Below are 13,909 nucleotides of genomic sequence, written 5' to 3' on the forward strand. Positions count from 1 at the left end.
TTATATGAGAAAGAATTAAATCAGTTTAATACTACAGAGCAAAACTCCAACAGACCCCACTCATGGGCAGAGAGGCTCAATGTCATCACCCACAGCTGTTACACAGAAGCACAAGGACACAGTGCTTGGTGGCGCCCAAAGGCCAGAAGGAGAAAGCAGACGAAGCCAAACAAAGGGCAGGGGTGAGAAGGAAAGCAGTGCAGAGTGTCAGTGGGAATGGCGCCCATTCCCTACCACCAAGAAAGGTTTGGGAGGCCTGGGCTTAACTCTATGTAGCAGCTAAAAGTAATCCTTCAAGGGTTCAAAAAGTTGGAATTACATTTAGTTGGCAGTATGCCTTTTGCCACAAGCCAGATTGGGTTCTGTATATACAAGCAGAATAAAATTAATGCTTTATGACTAGTCTAAAATACACTCCCAGATCTTGCCCAAAACTGAAAAAAAAAAAAAAAATAATGCCCCAAACTGGAAACTAACTTATGACTCGTAATGGTGGTCAGGTACCAACTTAAGCTAATAAGCATTTTCTTCTTCAAGGGCACTTAAGAGTTATCAAGAACATTTCACAGAGGTGATGGGATACTTTCCTCTTCTTGAATAATGAAAATAAGACAGGCATTTGCACGGGACATAGAGGAAAGGCATGCACTGCCCGATACCCTCTGAAGTGCATCCAACTGCAATTATCTTTGGGATTCAGGCTTAGGGTATTGTTCCTTAAACAAAAGTTAAAAAAACAATCTGTTGACAAAAATTTAGTTCAGCGTAGTCGTATTTTCATGTTTTTCTTTCCTTGGGGTACTTAAGTGTCCCAACCCTTTGTTCATGCAGAAGCTCTTGTGAATGTGCGGGCACAGAGCACAGTGGTGGCCAGCAGGAGGCGGCACAGAAGCGCAGCTGCAGTCTCCCCATGACAGTGGCTTCGTTCATCCTTCCCACCACAGAACAAATCAGCAGTCACACGCTCTGTGCCGGGAACCTGCCCAAATAGGTAAGCTCCCTCCTACAAAGAGGGAAAACTCAAACTCCATGGGCTGACATTCAAGGACTCGTGTGTCCAATATGCCGTTATGCTTTGCAGGGTCATTTTCTGTCATGCGCCACATCATTCCCACCCTGAATGACGCACCAGGTGCATTTACACATGCCCTCCCCTCTTCTGAACTGGTCAGGAACTTTGTCAACTTAGTAGAATTCTACTTGTCCAGTAGGAAGATGTCACCAATCATTAACTCTTCTCTGAAGCCTTCTCTCAAATATGTAATAAACATATATGAAAAAAGAAAGTCAATAAAATAATGCCGACGTGAAAAGTTGCTTTTCAGAATGAGAATAAAGATATTTGGATTAAGGCACTTGTTTGGCACTTCCTACTTTAATATTTGGTCTAACACAATGATCTATAAAAATTCACCCAAAAGAAAAGTCAGGCAATTAAGTAGTAAGGCAGTGTTTGTGATACAAGTTTGGTAGTCATCTGCCTAAAAATGATAACTAAAATGATGAAGATGGGTACGATTTCCAAGGAAGACCCTGCAGTGAAAAGCAAAGAGAACCAATGGAAAAACTTAAACAAAACTTACGCCAGAATTTTCACAAACTCTTCTAAGTAATTGCGAATGATACTGTTATTACTGCATGGCAGGAAGGAAATGGCAGCAAGATACAGAGCTCTAGTTCGGAGAATCATAAACTGCAGGTAGCAGTTGATGACTTGACCTAAATGAAATCAATCAAGAGTATATATCTGGGGACAAGCAGAGGGGCTGGTAAAACACGTTCAGAAGAAAACTGAAGTTTAAAAAAACACAAAACCAAAAATCTACAAAAATGTAACAGCCCAGAATAAAAAAAGAAAGGAAAGAGAAAAACTCTTTTAAGAAGAAGGGCCACAACCATCAAGATAAGCAGAAAGAATCATCCACTGGATTGAAAATTCTGAAGATCTTTCCAGCAACAGCAGTTTCAGAAGAAAGTACTGTAGCTTGAATTAGAGTTTAGGGAGATAGACCAAGTACAACTCAAACTTCCAAGAGGCTGAGCTGCGGATTAGTGCAAGACAGGTTTAAATAGATGTCAAAAGGAAACTGCCATCTACTTGGGGCTTTCCCGGTGGCACTAGCGGCAAAGGGCCCTTCTGCCAATGCAGGATCTGTAAGAGATGCAGGTTCGATCCCTGGGTCAGGAAGATCCCCTGGAGAAGGGGATGGCAACCCACGCCAGTATTTTTGCCTGGAGGATCCCATAGACAGAGGAGCCTGGCGGGCAACAGTCCATGGGGTCACAAAGAGTTGGACACAACTGAAGCAATTTAGCACACACACACAAAGGAAAATAATTATAATATTAAAAGTAGATACATTAATCAGAAACAGTATGGCACTGGCATAAACACAGACATATGGATCAGTGGAACATAACAGAGAACTCTGCAATAAACCCTCACAAACATAATCACACGATTTTTGACAAGGTACTAAGAAGAACATTTGATGGGGAAAAGGACAGTTTTTTTGTTTGTTTGTTTTTTGTTTTTTTTTTTTTTTACGAATATAGCCTCAAAAACTGGATGAAAAAGTTGCGACCCCGTGGACTATACAGTCCATGGAATTCTCCAGGCCAGAATACTGGAGTGGGTAGCCTTTCCCTTCTCCAGGGAATCTTCCCAACCCAGGGATCAAACCCAGGTCTCCCGCACTGCAGGCTGATTCGTCACCAGCTGAGCCACCAGGGAATCCCAAGAGTGCCGGGGTGGGAAGCCTGTCCCTTCTCCAGCGGATCTCCCTGACCCAGGAATCGAACTGGGCTCTCCTGCATTGCAGGCAGGTTCTTCACCAGCTGAGCTATCAGGGAGGCCCCGAAAACTGGACATCCACATGGAAAAGAATGAAGTTGGACCCTTACATTACACCATGTATATAAAAATTAATTCAAATGTATTAAAGACCTAATGTAAGACCTACAACTACACAACTTCTAGAAGAAAAAAATAAAGGAAAAGCTTCATTAAGGGTGGATTTGGAAACAATTTATTGAACACAATACCCCGCACAGGCCACAAAGAAACAAAATACACAAACTGAACTTGATGAAAATTAAGAACTGTTGAGCATCAAGACATGACCAATAGAGTAAAAAGGTGACCTACAGATGGGAGAAATATTTGCAAATCATACGTAAGGGATTAATATCCAGAATATATGGCAACAAGAAAACCAAGAAACAAATTCAAGAATGGGCAAGGTATTTTTTTTATATCCCGCCTCCAGGGCAAGGAATTTGAACACACATTTCTCCAAAGATCTCTAAATAGCACATCAAGAGATACTCAACATAACTAATCATCAGGGAGGTGCCAATCTAAATCACAGTAAGATGCCACCTCGTATCTGTTACGATGCCCATCAAACAAAACAGAAGATAACGAGCATGGTGAGAAAGTAGAGAAGTTGGAAACCTGGCACACTGCTGCTGGGAATGTGACAGAGCACAGCTGCCATGGAAAAGAAGACCGTAATTCCTAAAAAGTTAGACCAGAACTGCCATATGGCCCAGTGATGCCACTTCTGGGTATGCACTCAAAAGAACTGCAATCAGAGCCTCAAAGAGATACTCGTACACTTGTGTTTGTAGTGACATTATTCACAGCAGCTAAAATGTGGAAGCGACCAAGTGTCCAGCCACAGATGCTCAGGCAAGCGAGATGCTGTACACACATACAATGCAATGCTACTCGGCTGGAGAAGTATGGGGATTTTGACACATGCCAGCCTGGAGAATCCTATGGACAGAGGAACCTTGTGGGCTGCAGTCCATGGGGTCGCAAGAGTCGGATGCGACTGAGTGACTCTGACTACTACTACAGCACAAACGAACCCTGGGAGCTTATGCTGCATAAAGTAAGCCAGGCACAAAAAGACAAATTCTGAGTGATTTCACTTATGTGAGGCACCGGGAGTAGTTAAAATTATAGACAGAAAACAGAACGGTGGTTGCCAGGGTCTGGGGAGAGAGAGTAATGAGGAGCTAAAGTTTAATGGGTACAGAGTTTCCATTTTGATGAAATGAGTTCTGGAGATACATGGTGATACTGGTTGGCTAAAAATGTGAATGTACTTAACACCATTCAACTGTACACTTAAAAATGGTTAGACAGTAACTTTCTTACAATAAAACAATTGAAAAAAAAGTAGATATGTTACAACTTTAGAACCTTGGGCTTTATACAGTAGTGGAAACAAACCTCAGTTATCTCTTTAATGACATGAAACTCACATGACAATCATAATACATCATGTGCCCTTCAGAACGTTGGGGCTACAAACGTGGTACTCATTTGCTAGAGTTTCCATCTCTAGACTGGGTACTGGAACACAAGAGGTGATAGTGATGGCTTCTTCAGAAGTGTTTGGCCTGTATACCTCTAAGATACTACTGGCAGAAGTGATGCTAATAATATAGTCATTTCTGCTAGCATGCCTTGGAAAGGGCTAGTCAAAGAGACCGTCCCTTTCTTTTATCCAGAAATAACCAGTTCATCAAATGGAGCTCTTACCATCCTTGACATCGGACCATGAGTTTAAGAAACGCCTTTCTAGGGCATTTTCTCAAAACTCATCCTGCACCCAGCATGGCTGCGGAGTAGCCAGGGACTAGATACATTGTGAACACATGGTAATTTTTCATTCATCTTATCTTTTCACATAGACCATATTCTTTTCCAGACAATAGAGGCCTCAATTTCAATTTTTGTTTTATTCTTCAAATATACCCTACAGTCAGTTCTCTTAATCATTTTCTTCAGTAGAACAAAGTCTAAGGAAGTTTACTCTGCATATACCACAGAGAATGTTCTTCCCATTACTCTTTGAAAATTCTAATTCACAGTATGCATAATGCTATGATTATTAGCCTTATATTGTTTTCAAAATTATCTGTAGCTTACCTACTCTTTTCCCTGATGTTGTATTATTTCCATTCATTCCAATACCACGGGCAGACTACAATTAAAACACAAAACATCTATAGAGGTGAGTTAACGGAAAACAGAGCAGAGATCACCTAACATGAAATAATAATATTTTATGACAAAAATGGTGATGAACTTTCATTTTAAATTATTTAATCTCTTTTTAAGTAAATTAACCTGTGACCTGGCTGTCACATCCATCAATATTGTGCTTATTCTTTACCTTCAAGAGACTAAAGGTTGTCTATGGCCACACGACTCTGAATGTGCCTGATCCTGTCTGACCTTGGAAGCTAAGCAAGGTCAGGTCTGGTTAGAACTTGGATGGAAGAGAGTAAAATCTGATGGCTCAAATAAAATTTCTTATTAGGGAAAAACATTAATTAAAATATTTAGCATTTTTAAATATATGATAAATTGTTTAAAATTAAAATAAAAACTACTTTCAAATTATAGTTCTAAATTTAGAACTAAAACATTATTTAAAATTCAACTGTCAAAAAATTTTCTATAAACTAGAAAGACATTTGAAGAGGAAGTTATGAAAAGAATTCAACCTTAGACCTCTTTATTTAACATGTAAACAAAAAACAAAGTACCCTGAATCACTACAAGGATAACTAGCAGAACACATTGAAAGGCAAATACTTACTAAAAAAAATTCTGTAGTTTCTAACTGAGGAGAACTTCTCCTAAGGCTCTCTTCCTGAAAATGCTGGAGGTTTGTAGACAGCCCAATTCCAGAGGTCCGCAGCCTGCCTGCCCCACGTGCACTCTGTAAGCTGTCTCTGCTTGCACTCCGGGCCAGCGAAGCAAGAAAACCTATATTATTTACAAAACCCACAGGCTCTTTGGATGCCCTGTTAGCCATTTCTGTGATATCCCGAGCCTCAACTTTAGAAATAATATCAGATCTTTTACCAGTTGAATCAACTTTAACGGCTCGAAAGCGAGTAGTCCTAGAGAAAGAAGAATCAGTTATATTTCGAACATCCAATGACCGAAGCACGTTTTGTGAAGCAGAAGACTGGAGGCTCCCAGACTCAAAACATTTGGACTGTCTCTGTGGTTTCGCCAGAGAATTATGGAGTGACGTTGGTGCAGAACAGCGAAGAGGTGATAAGAGTCTGTTCTTGTGAGGACTTAATTCACGGTGGCTGAGAACTGAAGCCTCTGACTCACCATTCAACACTTTTGCAGCGTGCTTAAGATGCTGCTCTTTAGCTTTCGAGCCTCTATCCCCATTAAGGAGAGAGGATTCCAGGTTTCCCTTCCGTGTGCCTCCCACGCCACTGCTCTGTTCACCAGCATTCCCTTCTGTAAGGGAAGCAGACGAACCCGCTTCAGGTGGAAGTGGCTCTTCAGTGACACACCCTTCTGAGGTTGGAAATAAACCAGTGTCATCCTCATTGTTAGATGACAGCTTTCCCGAAAAGTGCTTTGTCCGCCTAGGCAGGGACGATCCGAGATGGCGAACAGTATCAGCAAGCTCTTTGTCAGTTTCAAACTCCGTATGAGGCATCTGAGATGGTAGTTTGAGGCCACTACTGGAATGCGGCAGTGTGTAACTCTCCCAGTTACCACCTTCCTTAAGAAAATCACCAGTGATAGATGATACGGGTCTATCAGCAGGGGGCGGAGCTGCCGAACTTGAAGCTGCTCTGCTGGCTGAGGCAGGCAGACATGTGTTCCCAGGAGAAGGTAAACAAGACTGCCCAATGTGGGGAAGAACTCTTAACAATCTATGGCGAGCAGCTGCTGTGGAACTACTAGAAGGTCGAGGAGCTATGGGTGGCCGAGGTTTTACCTTGACAGCTTTCTTAGGCTAAAAGAAAGGAATGCATACATAATTCTTTACACAGTCATTTTCTCCACCCAATAACAAAGATTATCGGAGTAAGAAAAGGGTACTTACATATTGGCATTTGGATTACCTCAATCTAAAATATTTAAAAAGATTAAAATCTTAAGCTTACGATTGAGAAGAATTTTGCTATCTTTCCTCATTGAGTATAATTTCCAACAATGTTAAAAGAAAACCAATTTTGTTTTTCATCACTATTGATTATTTGTCAGTTTTGTTGAGAAGAAAATTGAGTATATTAGATATGGCATAGCTGACCTATTTCAGATCCCCAACAACTTTTCCTAGTAAGATGAGTCAAGTGTTTGGATAGGTAGCTACTGCAGAACAGAGTTAATAGATGACCTAAACTGCTCTCCTTGAAAACGCCTGCTTGCAAGTCTGGCCCTTGGCTGGCTTCTAGAAACTTGTATTTCAAGAAGGTTCCTGCTACCCTAACTTGTAAGAGACACTCATTGTGCCTTACTTGTTTGTGCAAGCAATACGGTTTATGCTGAACATCGACTTTTCTTCTGGGAGTCTGGAATTTTGGCACATGATAGGCAGAGGGTGCCTTCATTAAGAGCTCCTAATGACATCCCTGGGCACAAAGTCTTTAATGAGCTTCCCTAGTAGACAACATTCCACATGTGCTGATAAAGCTCACTGACAAATAATTATATACATCTTATGAGACTTCACTGGGAAAGTGTGTACCTGATTTCCTCTATACTTCACCCACCATGCTCCTTTTCCCTTTGCTGATATTGCTTTGTACCCTTTTGCTGAAATAAATCTTAACCATGAGTAAAACGATATGCTAGTCCTGTGAGTCCTTCAAGCAAACCATCAAATCTAGGAGTGGTCTAGGGGTTCCCAATATGGTTATTTTAACAGAAGTGTCACAACAATTCATGATGTATGGTTAAAGTTGAAAATTAAAAATATGAAGCCTTAGCACTTATCTTCAGATATGGACTGATATGAGCATGACAAAGAATGGAATACCTGATGAAATACCAAGACTCCCAACCTAGAAATATAAGAGAATGAGGTAATGATATCCAGCCAAAAATGTCTGACTTGCATCTAATCATGATGGAACAGCAAGATAAATTCAAACTGAGGACATTCTACAAAACTAACCAACACTCCAAAACTATTTGACATGAATGTTTAGCAAAAGGCTAAGAAATAATTCTGCATAAAAAAGCAGACCAAGAAAGCATTACAACTAAATACAACACATGATTCTTGATTGGATCTCAAATTGAACAGAGAACAAAAAATCAAAATAAAACCTAATGCTAGCAAATACATTATTGGGAAATGAAGACATATGAATACAGATTATATAATGTGTATCAGTGACAAATTATGTGTATGATAACTGTATTGCAGTTATATAGGAGAAGACTCTATTCTTAGGAGTTATATACTGAATATTTAGGGGGAAAACTGAACTGAACTCCCAAACGAATCAGGTTAAAAAAAACAGAGAAAGCAAATGTGGAAACAATGTTAACTGTTGAATCTAGGTAAAATTTCCATGAATGTTCACAGGTACAACATTTCTAAATGACTGGACATTTTTCAAAATAAAAAAAGGCAAAGTAAGAATTCAGACAAAGACTGAGAGATTTAATTGCCAAGAGGCATAAATGAAAAAAAAAAAAAAGGCACTAGGAGATTCAGAAGAAGGAGAATAATCTTTAAAGGAAGCAAGTAATTGCAGGAAAGAATAAAGAGCAACAGAAAAGGTAAATAGGTGGATAAATATAAATAGTATTGGCAATATAAAACAACTTGAGGTGTTCAAAATATACGTAAATTAAAATGCATGACAAAACGACACAGAAGATGTTCACATGTGTAACTGGAGTTACTGTTCTAAGATTATAGCATTAAAAGAAAAGGGATAAAAATCATTTGTATTATACTATAGTCAAGAAGGTACAAATAATCTCTAGAGTACCCATCTGAAAAGACTAACAATAACAAAGTAATAGGATAAAAACTGAAAAACAAAAAGTAGATTAAAGAAAGGGAAAGAGAGAGAGGAAAAAGAAACATGAGACAAGTGGTTAAACAGAAAACAAACAGTAAGACGATACAAATTCACACGTACTGGGAATTATATTCAATGTTACAGAACGGAAAGCTTGTCAGTCTGGATAAAAAAATAATAAAAAATCCACCACCCATTGATTATAAGAAAAACTCTTAAATATAGAAATATAGAAGGAGAAAAAGTAATAAAGTGGAAAGGATATATGACAGAAACATAAATCAAAAGAAAGCTCGCTTAGCTATACTAATATTAGACAAAATAGCTTTTAAGACAAGTGCATTACAAAACAAACATTTTATAATAATAAATAGCAATATTTATAATAATACAAACTACAAGAAAGATACCGTAATTCCTTGGATATCATACAAATCTGTACTAGATCATCTGACCTAGTTTGACAGTTTCAAAATATATAAAGCAAAAATAAACATACTAAAAGAAGAAACACAAATTCACAACCAAAGGGCAGATTTCTAATGAACTTCTCTCAATAACTGATGGAAAACAGACACACACAAAAATCAGAAAGTCTCCAGAAGTCCGAACACCACAAATAACAGTTGTCTAACTGATATATGCAGGCCACACGCACGCACGCACGCACACGCACACACACACACACACACACACACGCACGCACGCAGTGACTAGACTACAGTCTTCACACACACACACACACACACACACACACACACGCACGCACGCAGTGACTAGACTACAGTCTTCCCAAGTGGCATATACCAGTATGCTTAGTCACAAACCAATCCTCAGCTTATTTCCAAGGTCTGAAATCATCTGTTCTCTGACTACAGTGATATTAAACTACAAATCAACAAAAAAGATATATAATATTCCACATATTTGTAAACGAAGGAGTTCAGACCATGAGTCTCATGGATCTAAAGATTAAATATAATTCCTATCAAAATCCCAATGGATTTTTTTTTTTTGCAAAAATAGAATCATCCATCCTAAAATTCTTAAGTGACCACAAGGAACTCCAAAGAGTCAAAATAATCTTGACAAAGAACAAAGTTGCAGGTCTCACACTTCCTGACTTCAAAACCTATTGCAAAGCTCAGCAATCAGAAAAGTGTGGTACTGGCATACATAATGGCCAACAGCACAGAATCAAGGGCCCAGAAGTGCTCTACACGTCCACTCCCAGCTACAGGCCCCAGAGAAACGAGCGCATGTGTCCACCAAAGGCGTGCACAAAGGACGCTCAAAGCAGCTTTGGTGATGAAAGCCACAAGTGTCACAAGCAGACAGACGCAGCGGGTACAGGCATACCTCGTCTCACTGCACTGGGCAGATATTGCTCTTCCACAAGCTGAAGGTTCGCTGCGGCCCCGCGTGGAGCAAGTCTAGATTGATGCCATCTTTCCAACAGCATCTGCTCACTTCGCATCTCTGGGTCACATTTTGGTAATTCTTGTAGTATTTCAGGCTTTTTCATTATTACTATTATATTTCTTATGGTGATCTGTGATCAGTGATCTTTGATGTTACTACTACAACTCACTGAAGGCTCAGATGATGGCTAGCATTTTTTAGCAATAAATATTTTCAAGTAAGGTATGTACATTGTTTTTTAGACAGAATGCTATTGTACACTAAACAGACTATAGTATAGTGTAAATATAAATTTTATATGCACTGGGAAACCAAAAAACCCGTGTGACTCACTTTATTGTGATACTCGCTTTATTGTGGCGGTCTGGAGCCAAATCTGCAGTACCTCCGAGGTATGCCTGTATAGTCACACAATGGATTAGTGCACAGCAGTAAAAAGAGAACGGACCGATTCACGCAACAAACGGATGAACTCCAAAAGCATTATGTTGAGCAAAGGAGACCAGACCGAAAAAAAGAAAGTAAATTACACATGATATCTTCTATACCACGTTCAGGAACATTAGACGCTAATTTGTGACGACACAGTTAATAGTAGTTATCTGGGGAGTAGGTAAAGGCAGGCATCAACTGGGAAAGGCTATGAGAAAGCCTGGAGCGAAAAACAGGTCCTAGTTTAATTTGAGTTGTACCTACATAACTGTATATAAATGTAAAAATTCATCAAGCTATATTAAACACTTGTGAATTTTATTTTATGTACATAGTATATTTCAATAAAGAAACAGTTACCAACAGAGTGAAAAGCAAAGTTTTAGAGTAGTGCTATACATATGACAAAGAACTAATATACAGAATATATAAAAATCTCCAAAAAAATCAGTAAGCAAAATGAACACAATTCAATTTTTTAAATGGGCAAAAAAACTGAATACACATTTTTACAAAAAAGGATATCCAAACACCCAATAAATACATGAAAGGTACTCTACTTTATTAATCAGAGAAATGAAAATTAGAGCTATAATGCAATGAGAATGACAAAGATGGAAAGGAAGAACCAGATCAAATCCTGGTGAGAATCCATGAAACCTGCAGCTCTCATTCACTACTGGAGAGAAGTCATCCAATTATTTTGGAAAACTGACAATACCTAGGATAGCTAAACATTCCTATCAACACCCAGACAGACCTATCCATAATAAGTAAATATTAACAGCATCTTAAAAAGTAACTTGCAAAGTTAAGGTTAGGCTCTCTTTTATTATCCTTCTTAGTTCTAGAATCATGAAAGTTTTTAAAGCCGTGAGTTATTTTGAGTGCAATATTATCACATTAAATACACTGCTGGCTGAAAAAAATTAATTCTTTGCAGTTAATATTTCAATAAATGAGGTCAGAAACTTGAGATGAATAATATTTTATATAAATTTTCTTCCCAACAATTACCAACAGACCTCAGTGCTGCGAGCCCTGCAAGGATAAACTGAAGAAAGGCCTGGCCAAGCTTCACCTTTTTGCTGAGATTCATGTTCTCCATCTTAGCCTTCAGCAGCTTCATCTTATTCATAGTTATTGAATTTTCAATTATCTGTTGCCCAGAAGGAGAAGGCTCTATTTCCTCATCTTCATCAGCATACAAGCTATACACAGAACCACTACTGCAAAGAAAATGATAATTGCTGTTGAAATGCACCTGACGCCCCCAATTACTAAAAACGTTCAAGGACAACACAAAGCTACAGATGATACTAATGACAAAATAGGCTCATTTTCTCAAGGGAAATCCAAGGCAAGTATGCTTCAAAACTGTATTTCTTATCAGAAAAAATAGATGGGGATAAATGTCATGATTTAACTTTATCGAAAATCTAGTACAACTGAGCTTTTCTTTAAACTCAATATCCCATAAGTGAAGACTCTGTTTGGAAACGGAACCACTCACAACAGCATAGATTTTACAATGAAAAGACACACTTTGGTCACATCATGACAAATTATTACAAATGTAAAACACTCCAATTACTGATCAATCACAATAACATTTATTCATTTTATTATTTGGAATCCCTTCTGACTGCATAATGCCATAATATAATGGTACTATCACACTGTCCTACTATTCTATGTCTATCTTTCCCTCTTACTCCCCCATATGTGAGCAAGTTGAAAGCAGGTATTAACACTGGGCTTTTTTCATCTGCCCAGTCTTAGCACCTGGCACAATGCCTGGCACAAATTTAATAAATGTTTGCTAGATTTATTAAACATTTAATAAATGTTTGCTAGAACACAAATAACTGTAATTTCATTCAACTTTTTCAATAATGGGAAAGCTTAAATGGTTACATAATCTCAGTGATTTGAAGAATGACTGAAATGTTAAATAGAGCATAGCAGAATGTACATTAGTCACCGTGTCCAATGTCCTACAGGAGAACTAAAGGATACACGCTAAAGCAGTATGAGAATTAAGAAGATTTCCTGTTCTATATGATTGCTAAGAAATGGACACAACCTACGATAACCCTAACAAGGCATATTCCATACCACTTCTGAAGGACATGTTACCACCACACAAGGGTGAGGCTGAGAGTGGCTATGTCCATCCCTAAAATTTACATTCAGGAAACTAAATGTGAAACTGGCGACGTTCCGGAATCATGGGGTAATCACATTACACAGCAACAACGGGCATCAGGAGGAATAACGATGGGGATTGGTCTCCACAAGCAATTCGGTTCCTCTGCTTGACCTGCGACTATCATTTCTACCTAAATGCCAGAGATGTCAAAGTCTAAAATTAAAACTGGCACAATGACTTAAGACCACATTAACACTGCTACTGTTCACTGAACGCCTAACCTGCCAGACGCTTTCCACATAATATTTCTAATCCTCACAACATTTACACACAGTGAGATTATATCCCATTCTTATAAGTGAGGAACCTGCAGGTGAGAGAAGTTAAATGATTCTGTTCAATACTTAGTAAAATCAGAGCTCGTAAATGAGGCATCTAAGATTAAAATCCTTCGTCTCTCTGGTTCCAAAGCCTATTCTTTATACGACTTCCTGTTGCTTCCCCAGGCACCAACAACAGGCCTTACTGCACCATGCTTATCCACATTAAGCGACAGAACTTTAGTGCGTGAAGGCGCTCGTCTGGAGGTTAATTAACTACACTTGAGAAAGAGGGCCGAGGGCAGATTTCTGCCGGTTCTCCCTTGGAGTTGGACGGAATGACTCAAGTATATTCTGTTCCTGCTCATCTTATAATACTTCAACTTCAACTACTTCTCGTTATATCTCCTGGCATTTTAAATTATCCATATTGAATACTGAAAGAGGTTTCTGACTCAATCTTCCTGTAATAAGACACTGCTCCTTTACCGTTCTCCCACAGAGATCAGTGTGTTTCTGTGTTTCTGTGTTTCTGTGTGTGATACACACACATACACACATATACACACACACACACACCTGAGAAATATTTCACGGGATGCATTTTAGCACATAAAAAACACTTTTAACTTCACGTAATTTTTTAAAGTATCACATTATTGTGTTATCTCTCACAAAGCGTAGATTCATGATTCACTGAGAAGCCGAACTCAATTGTTTTCTAAATGGAAAAATGTAACTAGGATAACACATTAATCTATCA

The 13,909-nt window shown here is 38.7% G+C and overlaps 1 protein-coding gene across 1 annotated transcript in view; it reads right to left on the reverse strand.

Moving 5' to 3' along the window:
- The window catches only part of ZFAND4 (zinc finger AN1-type containing 4), a 57,055-nt gene that overhangs the window by 2,681 nt on the left and 40,465 nt on the right, over window positions 1-13,909 (reverse strand). Inside the window, exons 8-10 of the mRNA XM_052640032.1 lie at window positions 11,756-11,903; window positions 5,622-6,794; window positions 4,946-5,000 (exon numbers count right to left, since the gene is read on the reverse strand). Of these exons, the coding sequence (XP_052495992.1) occupies window positions 4,946-5,000; window positions 5,622-6,794; window positions 11,756-11,903 (1,376 nt within the window). The remainder of the gene's footprint in view (window positions 1-4,945; window positions 5,001-5,621; window positions 6,795-11,755; window positions 11,904-13,909) is intronic.

The sequence above is a fragment of the Budorcas taxicolor genome, chromosome 5 (assembly GCF_023091745.1).
Source record: "Budorcas taxicolor isolate Tak-1 chromosome 5, Takin1.1, whole genome shotgun sequence".
NCBI classification, from domain to species: Eukaryota; Metazoa; Chordata; class Mammalia; order Artiodactyla; family Bovidae; genus Budorcas; species Budorcas taxicolor.